The sequence below is a fragment of the Erinaceus europaeus genome, chromosome 9 (assembly GCF_950295315.1).
Source record: "Erinaceus europaeus chromosome 9, mEriEur2.1, whole genome shotgun sequence".
In the NCBI taxonomy this organism is placed as follows: Eukaryota; Metazoa; Chordata; class Mammalia; order Eulipotyphla; family Erinaceidae; genus Erinaceus; species Erinaceus europaeus.
In genome coordinates this window covers 110,600,006-110,621,278 of record NC_080170.1, presented here as the reverse complement: position 1 = coordinate 110,621,278, position 21,273 = coordinate 110,600,006, and the positions used below count along the sequence as shown (strand labels likewise).

Here is a 21,273-nt window from a genome sequence, read left to right as displayed (position 1 = left end):
GTTTCACTACTTCCTCTGGAAGTGGGGATCCAGGGGCAGGAACCAGGATCCATGTGCACTTAACCCACTGGGCCACTGACCAGCCCCTGCTAGGCACTTCTATTGATATTTGTTTATTTTTGATACTTGCTTTATTTCCTTCTAATGAAAGAAAGGTAAAGGGAGAAGGATTCACTGAGATAGACAGAGAGAGAGAGAGAGAGAGAGAGAGAGAGAGAGATGAGAGAATTGCTCTGCTCTGGCTTTTGGTGGTGTTGGGAAGTGAACCTGGGACCTTAGGCATGAATGTCTTTTGCATAACCATTATGCTATCTCCCAAGCTTTGTTTGTTTGTTTACTTATTTATTTATTCATTCATTCATTCATGTTTTTTGCCTCCAGGGTTATCGCGGGGGGAGTTACCACCAGCACCAGGAAAATTTAGCTCCTGGTGCCCCCCCCCCCATTTTTTTCCATTTTATCCCATCCGACAGAGAGAAATTGAGAGAGGAGAGGGAGGTAGAGAGGGAAAGAGAAAGACGGACAGTAGCAGATCAGCTTCACCACTTGCGAAGCATCTCCATTTCAGGTGGGGAGTGAGTTCCCTGTGCGGTCCTCCTGTACTGTGTGTGCTTAATTGCGTGTGCCACTGCCGGCCTCTCCTCCACCCCCAGCTCTGTTTATTTTTAAACAAAACATGGCTCAGCTCAGGCTTGGGTTGGTCCCATTGCTGGTGTTGAGGATTGAACCTAGGACCTTAAAGCCTGGGGCATAAAAATCTTTTGTATAAGCACTATACATGTAGGTGTCATTTACCTCAATGCATTTACCTCACCTAGTATTCACATTAACCTACTGAAATAGATGCTATTATTACCATCCCTATTTTTTTTAACATTACTTATTTATTTATTGAATAGAGATGGAAAGAAACTTAGATAGAAGGTGGAAACAGAGAGGGAGATAGAGAGAAAGACACCTGCAGCACTGCTTCACCACTCATGAAGCTTCTCCCCTGCAGGTGGGGACCAGTGGCTTGGATCTGAGTTCTTGAATATGATAATGTGTTCACTCAACTGGTTGGCCATCACCTAGATACACCAGCATCCTTATTTCAGAGGCAGGACCTGACTCGAAAGTCTAATCTCTGAGCTACTGAACACAGCTACCTTTAGTAGTATTGATTCTACTTTTTCATCATCACTTCATTTATACCTTTCTACAACCTGGAAGGGAGCTACTGTTTTGTTATAAACATGATGTTTTTAAACAAATGGTGAAGCCAATGCTAAGAGAGATCAAGAAGCTTAGGGAACTGCACCACTGAAGTTCTATTTACCCCTCCAAGATGTGATTCCAACACCAATCCCTCTGAAGTCTTTCCTGGTCACCCGGAAAGGATCACTTCCCAAATTACATACTGTCTTCTACTCCTTGTGATACGTTCCTAGCTCTTATATACTGCTATATACTTGCTTCACATTACATTGTGAATCCCTTCTGGGCAGGTACTATCTTAGTCATCTTTGCAGGCCTAGTCTTTGGTGTGGTATACAGTGCAAATTTTTTTTCTTTTTCTTACTGTTGTTAATTTTTTTTTAATTTAATTTAATTTGCATAGAACAGAGAGAAAATGAAAGTGGAAGGGGAGACAGAGAGGGAGAGAGGGAGAGACACCTGCAACACTGTTTCATTGTTCATGAAGTTTTAGCCCTGCTGGTGGAGAACAGAAGCTTGAGCTGGGGACCTTGCACTGTGTGTGCTCAACCAGATGTGCTATTGTCTGGCTTTTGTATTTTTTATTTATTTATTTTTTTGCCTCCAAGGTTATCTCTGGGGCATGGTGCAGGCACTACAAATCCACTGCTCCTGGTGTATTTTTCTTCCTCCCTCTCTCCCTTCCTCCCTCCCTGCCTCATTCCCTCCCTCCCTCCCTCCCTCCCTCCCTCCCTCCCTCCCTCCCTTCCTTTCCTTCCATCCACCTATCCATCTTTTTTTTCTCTTCAATAGGACAGAGAGAAATTGCAGGGGAGGGTGTGTGTGTGTGTGTGTGTGTGTGTGTGTGTGTGTGTGTGTGTGTAATATAGACTGAAGAGAGAAAGATAGATACCTTCAGACCTGCTTCACTACTCATGAAGTGTCCCCGTTGCAGGTGGGGAGCAGGGGCTGGAACCCGGGTCCTTGCACGGTCCTTCTGCATAGTACTGTGTGCACTTAACCAGGTGTGTCACCGCCCAGCCCCCTCTGCATTGACTTTTAATAGGATACCAGTACTATATTCTATAAACAATTAGGGGATTCTTGAGAGCTGCATAGTCAAAGGAGTGCTTTAGTAATGTATCTCTCTGGATGCGGATGGAGGGCCACCTGGACAGGCAGAGGCTGACAGCTAGTTGGCACCTAGGAGGCTACTGCTATAAACTAGGTGAGAGGAAGGAGAATTGTAAGTAAAGGGCTAACAATGAAAAGAAAGAAAAAAGTATTGACTACCCCAGGGACAGAGCTAACAGGGGGACAGTGATTTATGCCATACTGGCACTTAACAGGTGACAGTTGAACTATATGCATTCAGTGAGAAAGAAAAGAGCAAGGGAGAGGGAATAAAAACTGGGGGTAGATTTTGTCTCCTTTTCCACTCAACAGATGCCACCAAGTAAACTTGAAAGCAGGATGTGTGAATCTTCTATCCCCTTGGTGGCTCTGGTTTTCAAGTTCCTCTTTCAGTAATGATAGCTCCAGGGCTCTTTTCAGAGCGTATGACAACTACTTCATCCTCATGCTCAACCAAATGAACTAAAATTTATTGCATTTCGGGGGGGGGGGAGTCCCTTCTGTATATGCTATAGAAGATTGACTGCAGATATTTGCTTCTCACTGAACTTAGAATTCTAAACTATGAGAATCTATTGTTACTTTTTTTTTTTTTTTAAAGAAGAAGACTGGGAGTCTTGAGATAGATGATCTGATCCTAGTATCACTTAGCCCAATAAAATGTCCTTCTCTGGGTTTTAGTCATGAGGATCACAGAATTCAAACCTGGTTTCTGTGGTAATGTGTGCATAAGGTAACACAGCTCTGTACATCTATGATTCCATCTGACTCATCTACCTGTACTTGACAGACTAGAGTCACTTGCCTGACATTATTAAGTACATAATAATATGAATCCAGGTTGTCCTGGGCTGGAAGATAGCTCACCTGGTACATACCATACCAAGAACATGGCCCTGGGTTTGAACCCCAGCACCCCATGGGAGCACCATGGGTCACACTAGAAGGAACTCCATGGATAGCACAACAGTGCTGTGTTTTCTTTCCTTGTTTGTTCCTACTTCTTTCTCCTCTTTTTAAAATAAACCATGGGGAAAAAAATTGGCCCAAGGAGGCAGCTCAATGGTGGCATTGCACATAGGCAAGGCCCTGGGTCTACTCCCTGGAAAAGTGAGATCATTACTATGGCCCAGGCCTGTTGGCTCTCTGGAACGCCCTAGTCAGGGTCCACGCTGTGTGCCTCACTGCAGCGTTGTCCAGCTGTGGTTCTAAGCCTAGTCGACACATTGTAGGAACCTACACATTGCAGCCACATTCCAAGGAAGAAGTAAATGCTATCTTCAATTGTGCATCTGTCCTGAAGACCAAGGACTGTGGAAAATCAGGCTAATTTTTATAAAATGAGAGCGTCCAGACTGTAGTCTTAGAGTCTCCTTGTTTTTCAGGCCACTGGTGGCCAGTGCCCATCTCCACTGTGGTGGGCCTGAGTGAGCATGTGTGTTTGTGCTGGGTGGGAAAAGGTTTCTCTGGGTGGCAGGGTCCTTTCAACCCACCCCTAGGACTGCAAGAAGAATGAAGGAACTGAGTGAATACATCCCAAACAGGGTAGTATGCCACTATAGGATTTGAAAAGGATGGAGGGCAAGAGGGTAGATAGCATAATGGTTATGCAAAGAGAATCTCATGCCTAAGTTCCAGGCTCAGTCTTCAGCACCACCGCTATAAGCCAGAGCTGATCTGTGCTATGATGAAAAAAAAAAAAAAAAAAAAAAGAAGGAATTTTCCCTTGGGGCCAGGTGGTGGCACACTTGGTTAAACACACACATCACAATGTGTAAGGACTCAGGTTCAAGCCCCTGGTTCCCATTTGCAGGGGTTGGCAGGGGAATTTATAAGCAGAGATGCGGGTCTCCCTCCCTCTCTTTCCGTGTGTGTGTGTGTGTGTGTGTGTGTGTGTGTGTGTGTGTGTGTGTGTGTGTGTGATAGGATGCCATATTTACATTTTGCTAAGTGGCACATCACTAGGGAATCCTTAGCAAGTAGGCTCTTACTGGAATACTTGTGGTCATGAAACTTTTATGGTCATTGCAATGTGCTATTGGGATTTCTTGGGTGTTTCTGGTGTTCTTTTAATCAGGAGGGTTTGGTAGAATCCTGTGGAAAGTTCTGGCAAGGAGGACAGCATTCAAATTCTGAAGTTGATGGGAGCTTAGAGCTCATCTCACCTCACCTTTTCATTTAAGACATGAAAAATAATTATGGAGAGGGATAGTGTTTTTCTGAAAGGAAGTTCACTGAGCAAGACAAGCCAAGAAAGGCAGTTTCCCAATCTCTCTACAACTCCTCCTTCTAAAACAAACAAACAAAAAAGGGAAAATATATATCTAGATCAGAAATGTGAGGCTAGGAGGGATCTTCAGGTGGGCAGCTCCAACTCTGACCTGTCTCAAGTAAACAGTCTCTCTCTCTTTTTTTTTTTCCCCCTCCAGGGTGATTGCTGGGCTTGGTGCCTGCACCATGAATCCACCGCTCCTGGAGGCCATTTTTCCCCCTTTTGTTGCCCTTGTTGTTGTAGCCTCATTGTGGTTATTATTATTACCATTGTTGATGTTGTTTGTTGTTGGATAGGACAGAGAGAAATGGAGAGAGGAGGGGAAGACAGAGAGGGGGAGATAAAGATAGACACCTGCAGACCTGCTTCACCACCTGTGAAGCGACTCCCCTATAGGTGGAGAGCCAGGGGCTCGAACCGGGATCCTTACGCCGGTCCTTGCGTTTTGCACCATGTGCGCTTAACCCACTGTGCCACCGCCCGAGCCCGTAAACTGTCTCTTTACCCAGAAATCATGAGCCTCACTTGAGAGCAGAGAGATTTCCATGGGACTTTTCTCACCTATCCTTAGTTATATGGGACTTAGCAGCAGAGCTGGGGAGCAACTGACTATTTCTTGAGCTCTAAACAAACATCCAGGACCAGGCTGCCCTTCCAGAGGGCCTACATAGATTCATCTTTTTGTAATACGTGTGCTCAACCAGGTGCACCACCACCCGGCCCCTAGATTCATCTTTTTGGATCTCAGGTAAGTCTCATCACCCTGGATAAAAATCTTTAATTTCCAAAGTCCTGTGCAGCCAGCAAAGCCAAGCTGTGGCTAAAACACCCAGTGTCTTTAGCCCACTGTTCGAAGAGGTCTTTGGAGTCTATGGCTGCCCTTGTAAATACTTTGCCATTTTTTTTTTCCCCAGTACAGAATGCAACTGATGTCAGCTCCTTAATCTGCCCTGCCAAGAAACTCAATTTAGTTGGGGGCAAATGAATGAGTTAAATCCTCTCTTGTGTGCTTATCATATTGAAAAAGAAGTCCTAACAAGGTCAAACCTGGCATCTGTCTAAACAGAAGGAAAATTTGTGAGAAACGACTGCTCAGTGCATCCGAACGGAGAGTTAATTCTGGCAGTGAAGGTGGGGGGTGGTGGTGGAAACAGTGACACTAAGCTATTGTTACAGCTTTAGAAAAGAAAAATCTGCAATTTCCAAAGTTTTGAAACCTCAGCTACTAATAAAAGCAAGCATCTTCACTGGCAAACTTTGTAGACAGTTGAGGCTTGTTACAAAGGTTAGATCTATTCTTGTCCCAATCTATGGAAAACATCATTGTATTAAACCATTTCCCGTCTGATTAAGACTACTCTTAACCCTAATATTCTAGAATTCCTTAATTTTATGGCCAGCACCTGTTGGGGAAATGGGTTTGGAGATAATATTCAACCTAGTAAACCCTACCCACAGTCCATCTTCTGGAGTTTGGTCTTGGCAGAGGCTAAATGTATGTTTTGGAAGACCTTTTTGTTAGAAAGTTCTGTATTAAAGGATAAACACTTGGGCTTTCAGTAAATAACCCCACCACCACCACACACACATATACATATATGAACACATACACTTGAGCCTCACAATGCTGAGAGGTAGGTTCCATGTTTGTTTGTTTTTTGTATATTTATATAGAACTGTATGTCAGTGTAGCTTAGCATGTCCCACTACCTCTTGGAACATCCAGTTCACTTATTTCTCATTATTTACATGTCAGTCTTTTACTATTGTTCCCTCTTTTCAGTCTTGTGCAATGACAATTTTTCTCTTTGCAAGAGGCCAGATTTTTATATCCCAGACTTTTATAGTTCCTAGCATAGACTTCCAAAAGGAACATTGGTTCTCAAATGGGGAGATTTTGTCTTGAGGATATTGAGGAGTACAATTTGTCCAGAGACATTTTTGTTATCACAACTGAAAGGGAAGTGCTACTGGTATTTAGTGGGTAGAGGTCAGAGATGCTAAGATACCATAATTTTTAAGACAGTGCCTCTAGTCTTGGTATTGAGAAGTTCTGCTGTGCAGAACCAATTTTGGAGAGATTTTCATCACAGAAAGTTTATTGTATATTTCACACAGACCCAACATATATAGTAAGCAACAGTCATCATTTGAAACAGTTTCTGCAGGGTTGGGCCTCACTAGAAGCCCACTTCCTAGACTTCCTCTTTCCATGACCTGGTAAATACCTATAGTTTCCTGGGGCTAATACCACGTAGCTTGTGAATAGTTTGGTGGCACTGAAAAAGCATTGGTTCAAAGTTACAAGGCATGGATTGGAATCTTGAGCTACCGTTTACTATTTGTACAACCTTGAGTGAGTTGCTTCACCTTCTTGCATTTTTTTTTCTACCTGTGAAATGGGCTGGTAGGATTTGTTTCATGGGATCATTTTAAATGTTGAATGATGTGATGAATGTAAAAGCATTTTTTAGACTCCCTACATTTTTCTGCATACTGATTAATACAAGGTTAATCTTTGTTGAATTACTGAACCATAGATTAAGGAAACTGTAAAAAAAAAAAATAGACAAGTCTGTTCTAGAGTGATTTGATGAGGCCCTCTTCCAGAAAGTTAGAAAGATCCTAAGTCCTGTAGTTAAGCAGTGCTACACCTGGTTCAGCACACATGTAACCAAACGCAAGGATGCAGGTTCAAGCCCTCTATCCCTACTTCACTAGTGATGAAGCAGTGCTTCAGGCATCTCCCTTCTTCCTCCTTCTCTATTTCTTCTTTCCTCTCAACCCATCAAATAATAAACAAACAAATAAATAAATGTAGTGCCTTAGTTCTCCACATCTTTTAAATATAATTTTTAATTTTTATATATTTATTTTGGATAGAGACGAAAAGAAATTCAGAGGGAAGGGGAGACAGAGACACTATAGCACTGCTTCGCTTCTTATGGGGATTTGAACCCCGATCCTTTTGCACTGTAATGTGTGCGTTAAGCCCGATGTGCCAACACCCGGCCACTGTCTCCACATCTTTTTGACTTAGTTAAAACTTCCATGAGTGTTGTTTCTCATAAATGTCCCACACTCTATCAGCCCTACTTTGAAAAGAGAATCATTCCCCAGTCATGACACTGTGGGCCCTTATTAAATTCTAGGGAATCCTGTTTTGATGCTGTAACCATTTGCCATTTCTTTTCCTCATACTTTGTTTATTTGTTTGTTTACTTCTGATAATGTTAATTCTCTCACTGTACCTTGTCCATAAAAACTCAATTTTTGATAAATTTCAAATTATTAAAAAATTTATTATCTTTATTTTAATATAGTAGGTAGAGATAACCAGAAATCAAGAGGGGAGGGTGTGAGTGTGTGTGTGTGTGTGTGTGAGAGAGAGAGAGAGAGAGAGAGAGAGAGAGAGAGAGAGAGAGGACCTAAAACACTGCTTCACCTTCAGTGACACTTTCCCCCCTGTAGGTGGGGACTGGGGGCTTGAACCCAGGTCCTTGTGCATTGTAACATGAACACTCAGCCAGGTAAGTTACCATCCAGCCTCTGAATCTCAAATTCTTTAGCACTGGAGTTTCTTCAGTATCTCAGCCCAGTATCACCTTTCCACCTTACCTCCCATTTTCTACTACTATATATCATGTCCTCACACTTGACCTCTTCTTAGGGAACTGGGCCACACTTTCTATTGCCTCAGCTTTGGATATACTGATAACTACATTTCAGTCTGATTAGCATACACTCAGGTGTCTATCTTTTCTAATACTTATTACATTTAAGCTGACCTTAAATCCAAACATTAAACATTCTGAGATCAGACAGAAAAAGGTGGGGCTGTATTTGACTAAGCTACAGCTGCCATTCTGTTCTCACCATGGTCTTTCTAGCTCTAATGCTTATCCTGCACCCAGGATACTCAATGTTTGTTTATTCCACCGTGTTTTGTCTCATTGTGCTGCCATGCTAGGAGGGTGGGCCAGGTTTTAATTCATCTGGGAGCCTGTCTATAACTCTTAGATGACTCTTCAGCAGAGAGCCCAACCCACTGACCCAGTTAAGGAACATCCAGGGTCTTACCTTTACATAATCATATTCACAAAGATAGGAGGATTCCAAGTTGAAATGCATGAAGTAAAGCTTGATTCGAAATCCCTCCGGGACAGTGATATTCCAAGTCACTTCAGAGTCACTTGGATAGGAGTCTGGATAGCCAGGTGACTGGATCTGGCCAAACATAGTGTTCAGTTCCACAGTGTGGGCTGAAGTCTTCAAGAAGGAGAAGCACAGGGTGTAACAGAGAAGGAGCCACCTAGAAACCAAATAAATCTGCTTAGATTCATGGACACAGGTCTTCACCTTTGAACAAAACTGGCAGCCTGAAGACCATGTTCTCAGCATGTCTGCCCTGCCCTGCTACAGCTACTCTTCCTGAGTCTTGCTTACAGGAAAACAGGAAGTGGATGATTTCTATGATTCTTTTTTCCAGCTTTACCCGTTTGAAGATTTGTTTATGGTGTTAAATCTCCCCAGAAAGTACCACATTTGGGTCTCATTCTGGCACATATTACTTTACTGCTGAAATGTAAATTTCATGATTATGTGAATGTTGATATCACTCCTTCTACTCAGCTTAATTTAAGAGCCATAAACTCCTAATTTATATTTCTAAAAGAAAAATGATGTAATATTGAGATGAGACTTATACTCCTTGATAAGATTCATGTTACCTTAAATAAATTTTTAAAAAATCAAAGTGTGTAATATCTCAAATAAAGACTGAATGAGCACGAAGCTTTTTTTTTTTTTTTCCAATTTGCTAAGTGCTCCAAACCCTACAGCCTATTTCCAGTTGTTGATATCAGAGATAATGAACTGGTAAAAGTTGCATGGGGGAGTGTAGGGTGAAACTCGAGGACCCCCCCCCCCAGGCTCCTCACCTGCAGGGGGTCGCTTCACATGTGGTGAAGCAGGTCTTCATGTGTCTATCTTTCTCTCCCCTCCCCTCTACTTTCCCCTCCTCTCTCCATTTCTCTCTGTCTTATCCAACAACAATGACAGCAATAACAACAGTAATAATAACCACAATGATAAAAAAAACCAAGGACAACAAAAAGGAAAATACATAAATAAAATTTTTTAAATTTGCATAAGGGGCAAGAACACTCAATAAAACTTACAAAATACAACCAAAGTGACTGATGCAATAATGAGGCAGAATGATCAATGCTGGTCAGAGCACCATGATGACCATACACCACACTATACCCTGTAAGACTCCGGGACCTTGAACTCAACATCTTAACCTTGGTTTATAAACTTCTTTTTAAGTCCTAGTGATTTGGTTTTCGTGTGTTTGGGAAATCCATCTGCCTCTTTCCAAGCAATTAGATTAAACTTCTTTATCTGGCCTACTACTATTACATCCAAAATGACATTCTTCTCCCTTGTTATAATATCTGACAATCTCCCACCAAAATTGATCTCTCTCTTTCTCTTTTTCCTCCAGGGTTATCACCGAGGTTCAGTACTGGCACTAGAAATCCACTGGTCCTGGCAGCCATTTTTTCCTTTTTTTTTTTTTTTTCATATTATTCTATAGGACAGAAAGAAATTGAGAGGAGATGGGGAGATAGAGAGGGAGAGGGAAAGACACTTGCAGACCTGCTTCACTGCTTATGAAGCATCCCTTCTGCAGATGGGGACTCAAGCCCAGATCCTTGTGCATAGAAATATGTGCACTTATCTCAGTGCACCACTGCCTGGCCCCCAATCTCTCTCTTTCTTAGAGAGAGAGATATACCTAAGATATCTAAGAGGGAGAGTATATCTAAGACATACCTAAGACAGAGAGAGAGAGAGAGGGAGAAAGAGAGAGAGAGAGAGAGAGAGAGAGAAACTATCACAGCACAGAAGCTTCCTTTAAAGTGGTAGGTTCCAGCCTCAAATGTGAGTTGTGTAAAGGGCAAAGCAGCATGTTATCAAGTGAGCTATTTTGCTGGTCCCAAAGTTGAGTTTTTTAAAACACATGTGACCACAGTGGTCCACTGTCCGTAGGGTGAAACATTTGTTGCTAGTACGGCTTACAAGACCATATTTAATCTTCTCTTAATTGCCTGGGCAGCTTTATCCAGTGCAAGTCATGCTTTGGCAGGCGACCTTGCCATGCTCACCTAAACCCCTGTCCTTACCTATTCTTTTTATCCTTTACCATCCAGCTCAGAGATTTCCATCCCTTCACAGAATATATCACTCTAATAAAGCATCATGCTGCAATGCTTTAGACTTAACCTCTGGTGGTATGGGTCCAGATCCTAATTATCCTATTAAATGACTATGAAAATTGGGATTATTAGTCACTCTGATTTTCAGCTTCATCATAAGTAAAGTGGGGATCAAAATGTCAGTTACAGAGTTCATGTGAGCATTCAGAGTCCATGTACACACAATATCTACTACAGAGCTGGGACATGATAGATGATGAATGAATGAGGGACCAGAGTCAGATAGAGCTTGAAAAGTCAATGCTGGGAAATTCGATCAGTATCTTCAGGTTAATAATCATATTTTTACTATCCAGGAAGTTGCTGCCTCCAACCTTCTGTCCAGAGTACAAAAATACATATATTCATATATATAAGCATACACAAGAATTTCTGAGTGTATAAAGATAAGACAACCATATCTTCATACATTGATCACTTTGCTTTTTAATATATTTACATGAAAGGTAAATATACCAGGGCAAAAAGGCACAGAAGGGTATATCCTGGGGTATTAACAGTAGTTATTGCTGAAGGGAATCTATGAAAGTTTTAAATATTATTGTTGAGTATATGAAATGCTTAACTTTGCCTAGGAGGATCAGGTATTATATTTTTCTATAAAAATAAAAAAGTTTTATTTTAAAAGTAAAAAGAAATTGTCCACTTACCCTTAATAGAAGGATGTTAGATGCAACTAAAGAAATATGTTTTGCCATAATAGTCAGGGGAAAAAACAAAACAAACAAACAAACAAAAACCTGACCCGAGGAGGGAAGACCTTAGAAGCAGAGAACAAGGAAGGTAGAAGATGCAAGGTCCAAGTTCTTTAGTGAGGGCATAGGAGAATGGAGCCCAGCATCCTAGTGCAGGGCCAGACAGCTCCTCAGTCAAGTGAGAAAATCACTGTGGTTGACAGGACTGGGTGTCCTGCTCACATCTGGTTTAGGAAGAGTGAGCCCTGGCCTTGGGTCAGAAGAGCAGGGTTCAAATCCACTCTTTGGCTTTAATTATCTGTCCCACTTGGGGAAGTCACACAGGGTCTCAGGTTTTCCATCCACTGAGTGGTGATAGTGATGACTACCCTTCAGGCTGCTATTAAAGTAAAGGAGGTTGTAAAGTGCTTTTTGAACTGTTCAGCGCTAGGCAAACATTAGTTATGATTACTCCATCATGTTGCTTTCCCAAAAAGCAGTGTTTAGGAATGAGCTTTGGCTCCCAAGTCACTCTTCTCTGCAATAGGATACCCAGATTATGCAAGGCTGAAAGGTCAACTTTCTCCAATACTGCCTTTTCCAGACCACAGGGGAAAGATGGTGTGATTCCTAACACTGGTCTGATGGGCTGAGAGCCCTGCCCAGCTCAGAGGCCTGCTAGGTACTGGTTGGTGTGGGAGTGAGGTCTGCAATGCTTTCTGTCCTATTTTGTTTGCATCTCAGAGTAGTTTCCAACAGATGAACCAAATAACTCCTTTCCCACAATGGGCTTGAGCATATGCTTACTTGCTTGCTTCAGGGACTGCATATCAAAGCATGGAAGTGGTGGCTTTCATTCCCCATCACACTCTCTGAATGCTTTTCAGTTTCTTCTGTACCAGGCACCGGGTGTACAGTTCCTGACACCTGCTCTCTGTTCTACAAATAATCTAAAAGTTGAACTACATCTTCTTGAAATGTCAGAAGCTGGGGTTTCCTAGGCTCCACTGTAGGAGCGGGCCATCAGGAATGCATACAAACGCCTGTGTACATCCGTGATTGTGGAATGAGCAAGACTTTCTCTTCTCTCCATCCACTTCCTTCACTCCAACCTACATTACACTATGCCTGCTTTTGATTGAAAGGAACTACTCTTTGACAAAATCCTTATTTGACAGATGATGAAAAGGAGATCCCATGAGGTGACGTGTTGTGCCCAATACCATATGGAGAATTAGCTTGTACAGGAGAAAAGAATAACAAAGCCTCACAGAGGAAGCTGGGTCCATGCCCATATCATACCCAGGCATCTTGCCAAAGCAATTAATCCTGTGAGGAAAAAAAAAAAAGCACGCACCAAGGCTTTATGTGGAAATTTTTTAAAAGAGAAAAAAGATACCAAATTCCCTCCCGACAGATTCAAGTTTAATTGGTCTGGAGTGAGGTCTTGTCATTGGCATTTTTCAAAGAACCACAGCTGATTTTAATGTGCAGCTAGGATTGGGAGCTGCCTGTGTTGAATAATACACATTGCTGAGCGTCTGGTTGGAGACAGGAGAAAAAAAATTCCTAAACTTGGAACCCACTTTGTAGTCTGGGCTTGTTCAAAATCATCAGGGTATCTTTGAGTAAATTACTTAACTGCCTTTAACTTCAATTCTCCATAAAGAAAGATTTAATACAAAATATGATGACCAAATGAGACAGAGCCTAATAAAGTCCCCAAATACACTTTTTTTTTTCCTCTTCAAATTCTGAAGTACCTTATCCTCATGAAGCAACCTATTTTAAAGACTAGTTGTGGAGCACTTTCCAGGTAGGAGTTTTGCTATCCAAAAACTGAATGTAATCAAGCCAGTATGGAATGCCTAATAAGAGACAAAGATGATGCCAGGAACTGGTTATGCAAAAATTAGTAAGACATAGAGTCTAGACCTTAAGGAACGTTGGTCATTTAAACAGGGAGATAGTACAAAGGCAATCAGAGGCATAGCTTCACAGGACAGGGACAACACAAAGGAGGTGATGGTTGCTTGGAGGGCTGTGGTCTAGGAAAGAGGAGGTGTCCTTTGAATCAACTTGAACAGTCAGTCAGACAAGAAGGATAGCTGTTCTGGATTAAGGGTTGAGCGAATACAAAGACACAGAATTGTTGGACAGTCTTAAGAGTCTGGCCAGAGCCAAAGCATTGAATGGTAGGGTGGGGTTCTAGAGATGACAGAGCAATCAAACTGACACTACACAGAGAAGATAGAAATTGAAGCTGGATGTCCAGAGTGAGATGGCAGTGGGCTTTAAAAAAGACTCAGAAGACTGACTTAAAGCCCTGTGAGTCACAGGTAACATGGAGCTGAAGAGTTAGCACAGTCTGAAGCCCCTTGTTGGAAGGAGAGACAGAAAAGTTACTAGGCAACTTTGCTGGAGGAAACAAATAGAAAACCCTTTTGGATGGAAAAAGAGAGAGGAGGAGGAGATAGGTGTGGAAGGACTTGTCACACATGCAGGGTGTTTTTCCTTTTGCATTTTTAGCATTTACACTTGCAAGTTGTAAAAATAATCACAGTGGTTGCACTTTGAGGAGTGTGTTGGAACATTTATAGAAGGATTACATTTCTAAGCAGAGACGGAGATGTAGAAAAGCTTAAAAACAAGGAGAATTAAAAACCTTTCTTTCACCATATTTTTCTTTTTTCTCTTTTTAAAATTTGCAGTATCCCTTTAAGAGGCATTTGGTGCAATTCCTAGCAGGATGTGTGCTACCAGCTGCCTCTGATTTCAGTGAGAAAGGCAGAAATTTATAGAGAACTGTAAAAATGGGGACAGGTTTGGAGTTTTCCAAATTGAGGGTTTTCACTGGCAAACTTCTGAAAGCTCAAGAAACCACAGAGTAGAGCTTGGGGGAAGCCAGTGTCTCTTCCGGTCAGAAGGAATAAACACACAAACACAGAGCTAACTCGCAAAGTGTTGGGAGAGAGAAGCCACTGCTCCTTGCAGAGCAACAGGGGAAAGTCACCTCCTGGGCAACCAGGAGGCAAGTCACTGGCGCTCAGGCTGCACCCTCTGAGACCAGAGGGGTGAAATCTGAGCTTCCCAGGCGGCAATCAGCCTGGGGCAGGATTTGCAGTCTCCCTTTCAAGTTGCCCTGCTGAAGGGCTGGGTCTGTGTCCCTTCTCAGAGCCCCGAGGATCTAGGAGGAGCCCCCTTGGCGCCACCCCTGGGGACATGCAGGTGAGTCTGCCCAGAGGCAAGGTCAGACCCTCTCTGGCGTCCTGAACTTGGCCCTGACCAGGGCCCCCCGTGCGCACGCCTGCCCTGGCACTCACCTCATTTTTCTGTCTTGGGTCCTCTTGGCTGCCAGGCCTTGGTCCCCCGGGCCTGAGGTGGCTGTGAGCTCGTCCCCCGTGTGGTGTCAGCAGTGCCTTATCTTTGTTCTGAGGTCCCTGTGTGTCTCTGGAATTGGCTGGCATTCTCCATTCAGGTCACGCCTTCCCCTGCCTGCAACAGATCCCCTCTCCCCCTCTCTCCCTCTGCCTTCCCCTCTCTCCAAGCTCTCTTTCCTCTGGCTTACTCTTACACATACTCAGAGGAACCTGACAGAACAGAATCTGTCTTCTTCTTTTAAAGATCTGCTCCTCCAGTCTCCTCCTTTATTCCATGTGGCTGGCTCCAGCCCCTGAAATAAAATCACTGAGACACACAGATAGGTCTCTCTCTCTCTCTCTCTCTCTCTCTCTCTCTCTCTCTGTGTGTGTGTGTGTGTGTGTGTGTGTGTGTGTGTGTGTGGAGGGTGGATGGGGACAAAGTAAAATTTCTCCTTTCGGTCTCCTTTGCTGGCTGGGTATAGTTTTCTGTTCTTCTTCAGGGCACCCGCAAAAAACAAACAAACAAAAAAAAACACCAATTAACCAGAAAGAACACATGAAGAAGGAAATTCAAACATCTCCACTAGGAGAGAGGAAAGTCTCAATGCCTCTCAGCTCCTATCAGTCAGTCAGTCTGCAAACACCACTGTTTGCCTGTTCACAGAGACACTGCCCAGGATTTGAGGGAGTATGGGTCCTCCACTTGGCCAGCTCCCTTCCCCACCCCACTTCAAAGAAGTTCTAGTATTATTCACTGTCTCCAGTGTGCTGAAGTGGAGGCCAGACCGGAGGGAGCCCCCTACCCCCATGGGTGCTGAAAGACTGAGGCCTGCATGTGTGCCTAAACCCAGGGTTTGTGGAGAAATGCTGCTTCAACTCTAAACTGAGCTGAATAATAAGAAAGTATTACCTCCACAAAGAGGGCCAACTCTGAATAGGGAGAGAGGTGCCTGTGTACAAAAACCAAAGAAGCAGACCAACACACACACACACACACACACACACACACACACACACACACACAGAGAGAGAGAGAGAGAGAGAGAGAGAAAGAGAGACAGACAGACAGACAGAGAGAGAGAGAGAGAGTAAACAACAAACCAAAAATCCTTTGCTGAGAATTTAGGTGCGGTGCTAGGTACAAGCATGATTTTACTGATTCCAAAAGACTTTTGAGGGTCTTCCTATTAAACTTCTTTTATAAATGAGGCATCTGAGTCTTAGAGAAGCTCTATAATTCTTCAAGGATACCCAGTTTTTAATTATTCCTCAGTCACATTGCCATCAGTCATTAATGTGTATTGAGTACCACTGTTCTAGCAATGTCCTTAACTTCCTTGAATTGTCTTTATGTCTAAATTGACAGTCAGTAACATTATGCCTACTTTGTAGATAAAGAAGATAAAGAAGCTGCACAGAGAGTTTAAGTAGCTTCCCCGAGGTCACCCAGCTAGAAAACAATGGGAGAAGAATCAGAGCTCCCGCACACTCTGTTGTATTGCTTCTCACTAACCCATCATGATTCATGTGACATTTAAAACCACACACAACATCCACAGAGGGACTCAGTTTGAGGTATTTCACAGAGATCATTAGAGTCAGAATTTACCTCTAATCTTTCCTCTCTATCCAAGACAGCTGTGTACTTTGGACCTAATGCATCGTATCTCTGACCCAGTTTCTTCATCTGGAAAATGGGAATAGCTACAAGCCAGAAAGGAGGACTGCTTTCGTGGTAGCGCTTTCTGCTGTTCAGCAGTGCACCTGCTGGAGGGCTGCCACCTGCCCCAGCCAAGGTGACAGACATGTAGTTTGCATCCTCTGATCACGCTATTTGGCACATTTGGGGGAATGGGTGTTTGCATCTCCCCTGGAATTCACCAATTCACCTTTCTCTGTTCCTCATTCCATCTCTCTGTTGGATATATATATATATATATATATATATATATATATATATATATATATATTCCAATATCACTCTGCGAAGAACCCTGGTGTTATTAAGAGATCACAATCAACATGAGATGAGAGACTAGGTTTGAGTCCTGGCACTCTTTTAGCAAAATGTTGCTTTCTGTTTCAGAAAAAAAAAATTCTAAAAGTCTTGTTAAGAAGCCTTACAGACTCCTCAGACATCAAATAATGCTCTCAAAACAACATTTTAATGATTTAAGTGTAAATGAATCAGAAACACATGGACCACATTTCTTTTGGAATACACAAGGGTTTTAAAACCGAAGGAGAAAGAACTTGGCACAAAGCACACTGGGCTGTGCAGAGGGCCCTGCCCATTCAAGGCAGCCCCTCTATTCTGAGCTTGCCCTGTCCTAATTTAGGACATATCCTGGGTAATGTAGCCCTTTGTTTGGGCTACAGAGGGAAGTGCTTGGGCGGGAAAACCTTTAGTTTCTCCTTGTAAAGTGTCATAGAGCAATTGAGCCTCCCAGAATAATTTCCTGGCCATGTTTTTTCAAGTCTGCCAATGTTCAATGGGAAGCATTTGAAATATGTTCCAAGCCAAAGTTCTGCCAATATACTGCAGATCTGATATGCGCGTCCCTGGGAGTTAGCCAAGGCTCAGATGGAATCTGCATGGAAACAGGAACTGTGTGGCTCACTGAATGATCTGCGTGGGACTCCGGGCAGTTTCCCATTGGGTTGAGGCCTATTGGTGGCTGTGTCCTGTGTTTTGGACCATGGTTTCATGAGGTATCACTGATAAACCTTGGGAGATGGGAGCACTGAAATTGGAGTGTGAGGGTAGACTAAATGTGACCTATCTTCTTGGCAGGGAGGACACATCAGTTTGCTCTATCGCAAACTCAAGGGATGGAGTCAGCTGAAATCATTAGAGCACATGTGATTGAAGGTGTGAGGATGAGGGGATGGCCTTAGAGGAGAATTGAGCAGGTGGGTTATTTATGTCCTGTACAGAGTCAAGAAGTTTACTTGCTCTACCTGTGGTCTTTTAAAAAAATATTTTATTCATTGGATAGAGACAAAGAAAAACTATGAAAGGAAGAGAGAGAGAGAGAGGGAGAGAGAGAGAGAGAGAGGGAGGGAGAGACATCTACAGCACTGATTCACCAATAGTAAAGCTTCCGCCCTGCAGGTGGGAACTGGGGCTCAAATCTGGGTCCTTGTGTATGGTAATATGTGTGCTTAAGCATATAGGCCACCACATGGCTCCCTTCCACTTGTGGTCTTAATAGCATTATACTATCCAAGATTCCATCATACGTATTTAAAGAAAATGATTTAAAGACGATTCAACTAATTTAAAACATCATTAGAAAAAGGTTTTAAAATCTATTTCAGTATATTACATATATAGTTACATCTCTATACACATACACACACACACACACACACACACACACACACACACATATATGGAGGAGTCAAGAGTAGATCATTTAGAATTCAAAGTTTAGAATGACAGCTGTGGTCTCAGTATTCCCTAGGTTAGAGTCAGGGATAGGGATCAGAGAGCTACTGATACAGTAACTGCTGAAGCATTCCTACCATTAGAACCAGACTTGGTTTACATGTTCTACTAAAGTGTTTATTATATGCAACTCTGGAGCTGAGTCTTTCTGGAATTCCACAAATGTGCTAGAAAATGTAAGGCATTTGGGCAATGGGGGTTTTGTTGGCTGAGTCTGTGATCCAGACTTCCCATAGGATATCCAAGAAACTGATAAATAGCTGCAGAGATCACAGGTTTGAATTAAATGTTGGACTGTTCTATATATTGACAGACAATATCATCTCAGAGCCTGTGAAATCCTGTGGATAATGTAGGAAATTTATATGCTGCTGCTCCCGAAGAGCCTTTTCCTGGAGCCTTGGATTCAGTGAATCTGGGGTGAAGTTCCTGAATCTGTGATTTTAAATCTCCCATGGTATGATTTGGTCATTCAGTATACATATCATAGAATATCACATCATATAATTGATAATATCCTAAGTGTGATGAAATATTCTTAGCATACTTCTACATACCTTATCACATGCCAAATCCACATCTTTTTACAGATGAAGACTTTGAGGTTTGTAGAGAGTGTGTCAGCACAAAGGCGGCCTTCTAGAGTTTAGGACTCCGGGCCCCAAATCCCTACTCTTTCCATTCATTTACAGATTCCTGAAAATGTCTGTGGATCCTGAACAGCCACGAATAGTGTTGTCATATGACAATAAGATTTCAGAGAAGGGAGGGTCAGGTGAGGGTGAATCTGCACATTACAGTGCGCAAGGACTGCGGTTCAAGTCCCCAGTCCCCACCTGCGGAGGAAAGCTTTGTAAGTGGTGAAGTACGGCTGCAGGTGTCTCCCCCTTCTCTATTCGCCCCCCTCAATTTCTCTCTGTCTCTATCCAATAATAAATAAATAAAATGTTTAAAATATTTCAGAGAAGGGGAAAACACCTTCTATTTAAAAGTAAACAGTTTGCAGAGAGATAACTCATCCTTCAAGCAACTGAGATTCAAGCCCTGAGACTATATGGGAGGTTCTTTCTCTCTCTCTCTCTCTCTTTCTTTCTCTCCATGTGTGAGTGTGTGTGTGTGTGTGTGTGTGTGTGTGTGTGTGTGTGTGTGTGTGTGTGTGTGTGTGTGTTTCTTTCCCTGAATGAAAATGTAGCAGTAAAAGCATGCATGCACAAGACTCCCCGCCCTACAACTAGCCAACAGACATAATCAAAATAATTAAGTTATGTTACAGGCTGAAGTATACTCCTTGGCAGTCCAACCTCTAGTGCCTCAGAATGTGAATCTCTGATGAGAGGACTTTGAAGAGGTGTTTAAATTCAAAATGAGATCACCAGGATGGGCCCTAATCCAACACAAATGGTGTCCAGAAGATCTCAAGACATAAAGGACTGAGAAGAAAGACTACATGAGGACACAGAGAAGGAGACCATTGTGAATCAAAGAGAGACACTTTGAACGAATACCTTGATCTTGAATTTGCTTAAAACACTTGCCAACTCTGTGATCTGGAACTGCTGTGAAAAATAAATTTCTACTAATGCTTGACAGTCTGTGGTCCTTTGTTATGGTAGTCCTAGCAAACTAATACAGGCTCTCTGACAGAAGTGTGCCCCAAGCTTGAGTCATGTAATTGGTGGATAAGCTGCCTTCAGGTGCCACACACAGAGAAGTCACAAATACTAGGTCAGTTAAAATTCTGTTTGGTAGGTAATAAGAGACACCTTGAAGAATGCTTGCAAAAGCTAGAGTTAGTTTTCCTTATGTGAAGAAAAGTCAGGAGGTAGGAAAGCCTGGGACATTTTATTTCTACTCAAGTAGCTTATTATGAGATCTTAGCTTCATGTTTGCCACCTCATAGTTATAAAAACATTCCTACAGTTCCAGGTATTAGACCCATATTCTAAGAATGAAACAAAATGAAAAAAGAGGAAGAGGGGGCCGGGTGGTGACACACCTGGTTGAGTGCACATGTTACAATGCGTAAGGACCCCAGTTCCAGACCCCGGTCCCCACTTGTAGGTGGAAAGCTTCACGAGTGGCTGCAGGTCTCTCTCTCTCTCTCTGTTTTCCCCTTCCTCTCAATTTCTGGCTGGCTCTATCCAATAAATAAATAAAAATAATAAAATGAAAGAAAGAAAGAAATTGAGGGAGGGTGGAAGGAAGGAAAGAAGAAAGAAAGAAAGAAAGGAAGGAAGGAAGGAAGGAAGGAAGGAAGGAAGGAAGAAAAAAGAAAGAAAGAGAGAAAGAGAGAAAGAAAGGAGGAAGAAACAGCACTTGAAGACTTCTGCATATATCTAATAGACCAAGGCTGTGTTACTAACTGAAAGGGAAGCTGGAAGTTCAATTCTTACACTTGCAGTTTATACAACAGACAAGAAGAGAACTTCTTGGGAATGGCTTCTATGATGTCACCATCATAAGCCAAACTTCTCCCTTTTTCATTTCTGTTTCACTCCTGATGCTATCTTTTAATTTAATTTAATTTAATCTTTTTTTTTATTGCCGCCAAAATTATCATGGGGGCTCGGTGATTATACAACAAATCCACCACTCCTGGTGGCCATTTTTTTTCTTTCTTTTTATTTGATACATCAGAGAAAAATTGAGAGGGAAGTTAGAGATAGAAAAGGGTAGAGAGAAAGATAGACACCTGCAAACTTTCTTTACCACTCATGAAGTTTTCCCCCCTTGCAGGTGGGGAGCAGGGCCTCAAACCTGGATCTTTGTGCTTGGTAATGTGTGTGCTCAACTGAGCATACCACTGTCCGGGCCCAATAACATAGTGTCCTTTTGCCAACTGAACCATTAATGCTCTTTTCCCACCCTTTTCCATTTAATCTAAAGGAAAGCTGTGAAGAGAAAATAGTACTCTGGTAGT

General features: G+C 42.5%; 1 protein-coding gene and 1 long non-coding RNA gene across 6 annotated transcripts in view; one reads left to right on the top strand and one right to left on the bottom strand.

The window, feature by feature from the left end:
• Positions 1-15,210, bottom strand: part of MASP1 (MBL associated serine protease 1) — an 80,109-nt gene extending 64,899 nt beyond the window's left edge. Inside the window, exons 1-2 of one of the 4 annotated variants that reach the window (XM_060198530.1) lie at positions 14,864-15,210; positions 8,663-8,894 (exon numbers count right to left, since the gene is read on the bottom strand). In XM_060198530.1, the coding sequence (XP_060054513.1) occupies positions 8,663-8,894; positions 14,864-14,868 (237 nt within the window). In that variant the 5' untranslated portion in view covers positions 14,869-15,210. The remainder of the gene's footprint in view (positions 1-8,662; positions 8,895-14,863) is intronic. The other 3 variants (XM_016192385.2, XM_007532733.3, XM_016192386.2) reach the window with 3 other exon arrangements.
• On the top strand, positions 14,496-19,942 carry LOC132540480 (uncharacterized). Of its 2 annotated transcripts, XR_009551681.1 has the most exons (3): positions 14,496-14,768; positions 17,697-17,815; positions 19,616-19,942. It is a non-coding gene; the product is annotated as an uncharacterized LOC132540480 (long non-coding RNA). The 2 variants fall into 2 exon arrangements; XR_009551680.1 differs by lacking the exon at positions 17,697-17,815.
• The last annotated feature ends 1,331 nt before the right edge of the window (positions 19,943-21,273 follow it).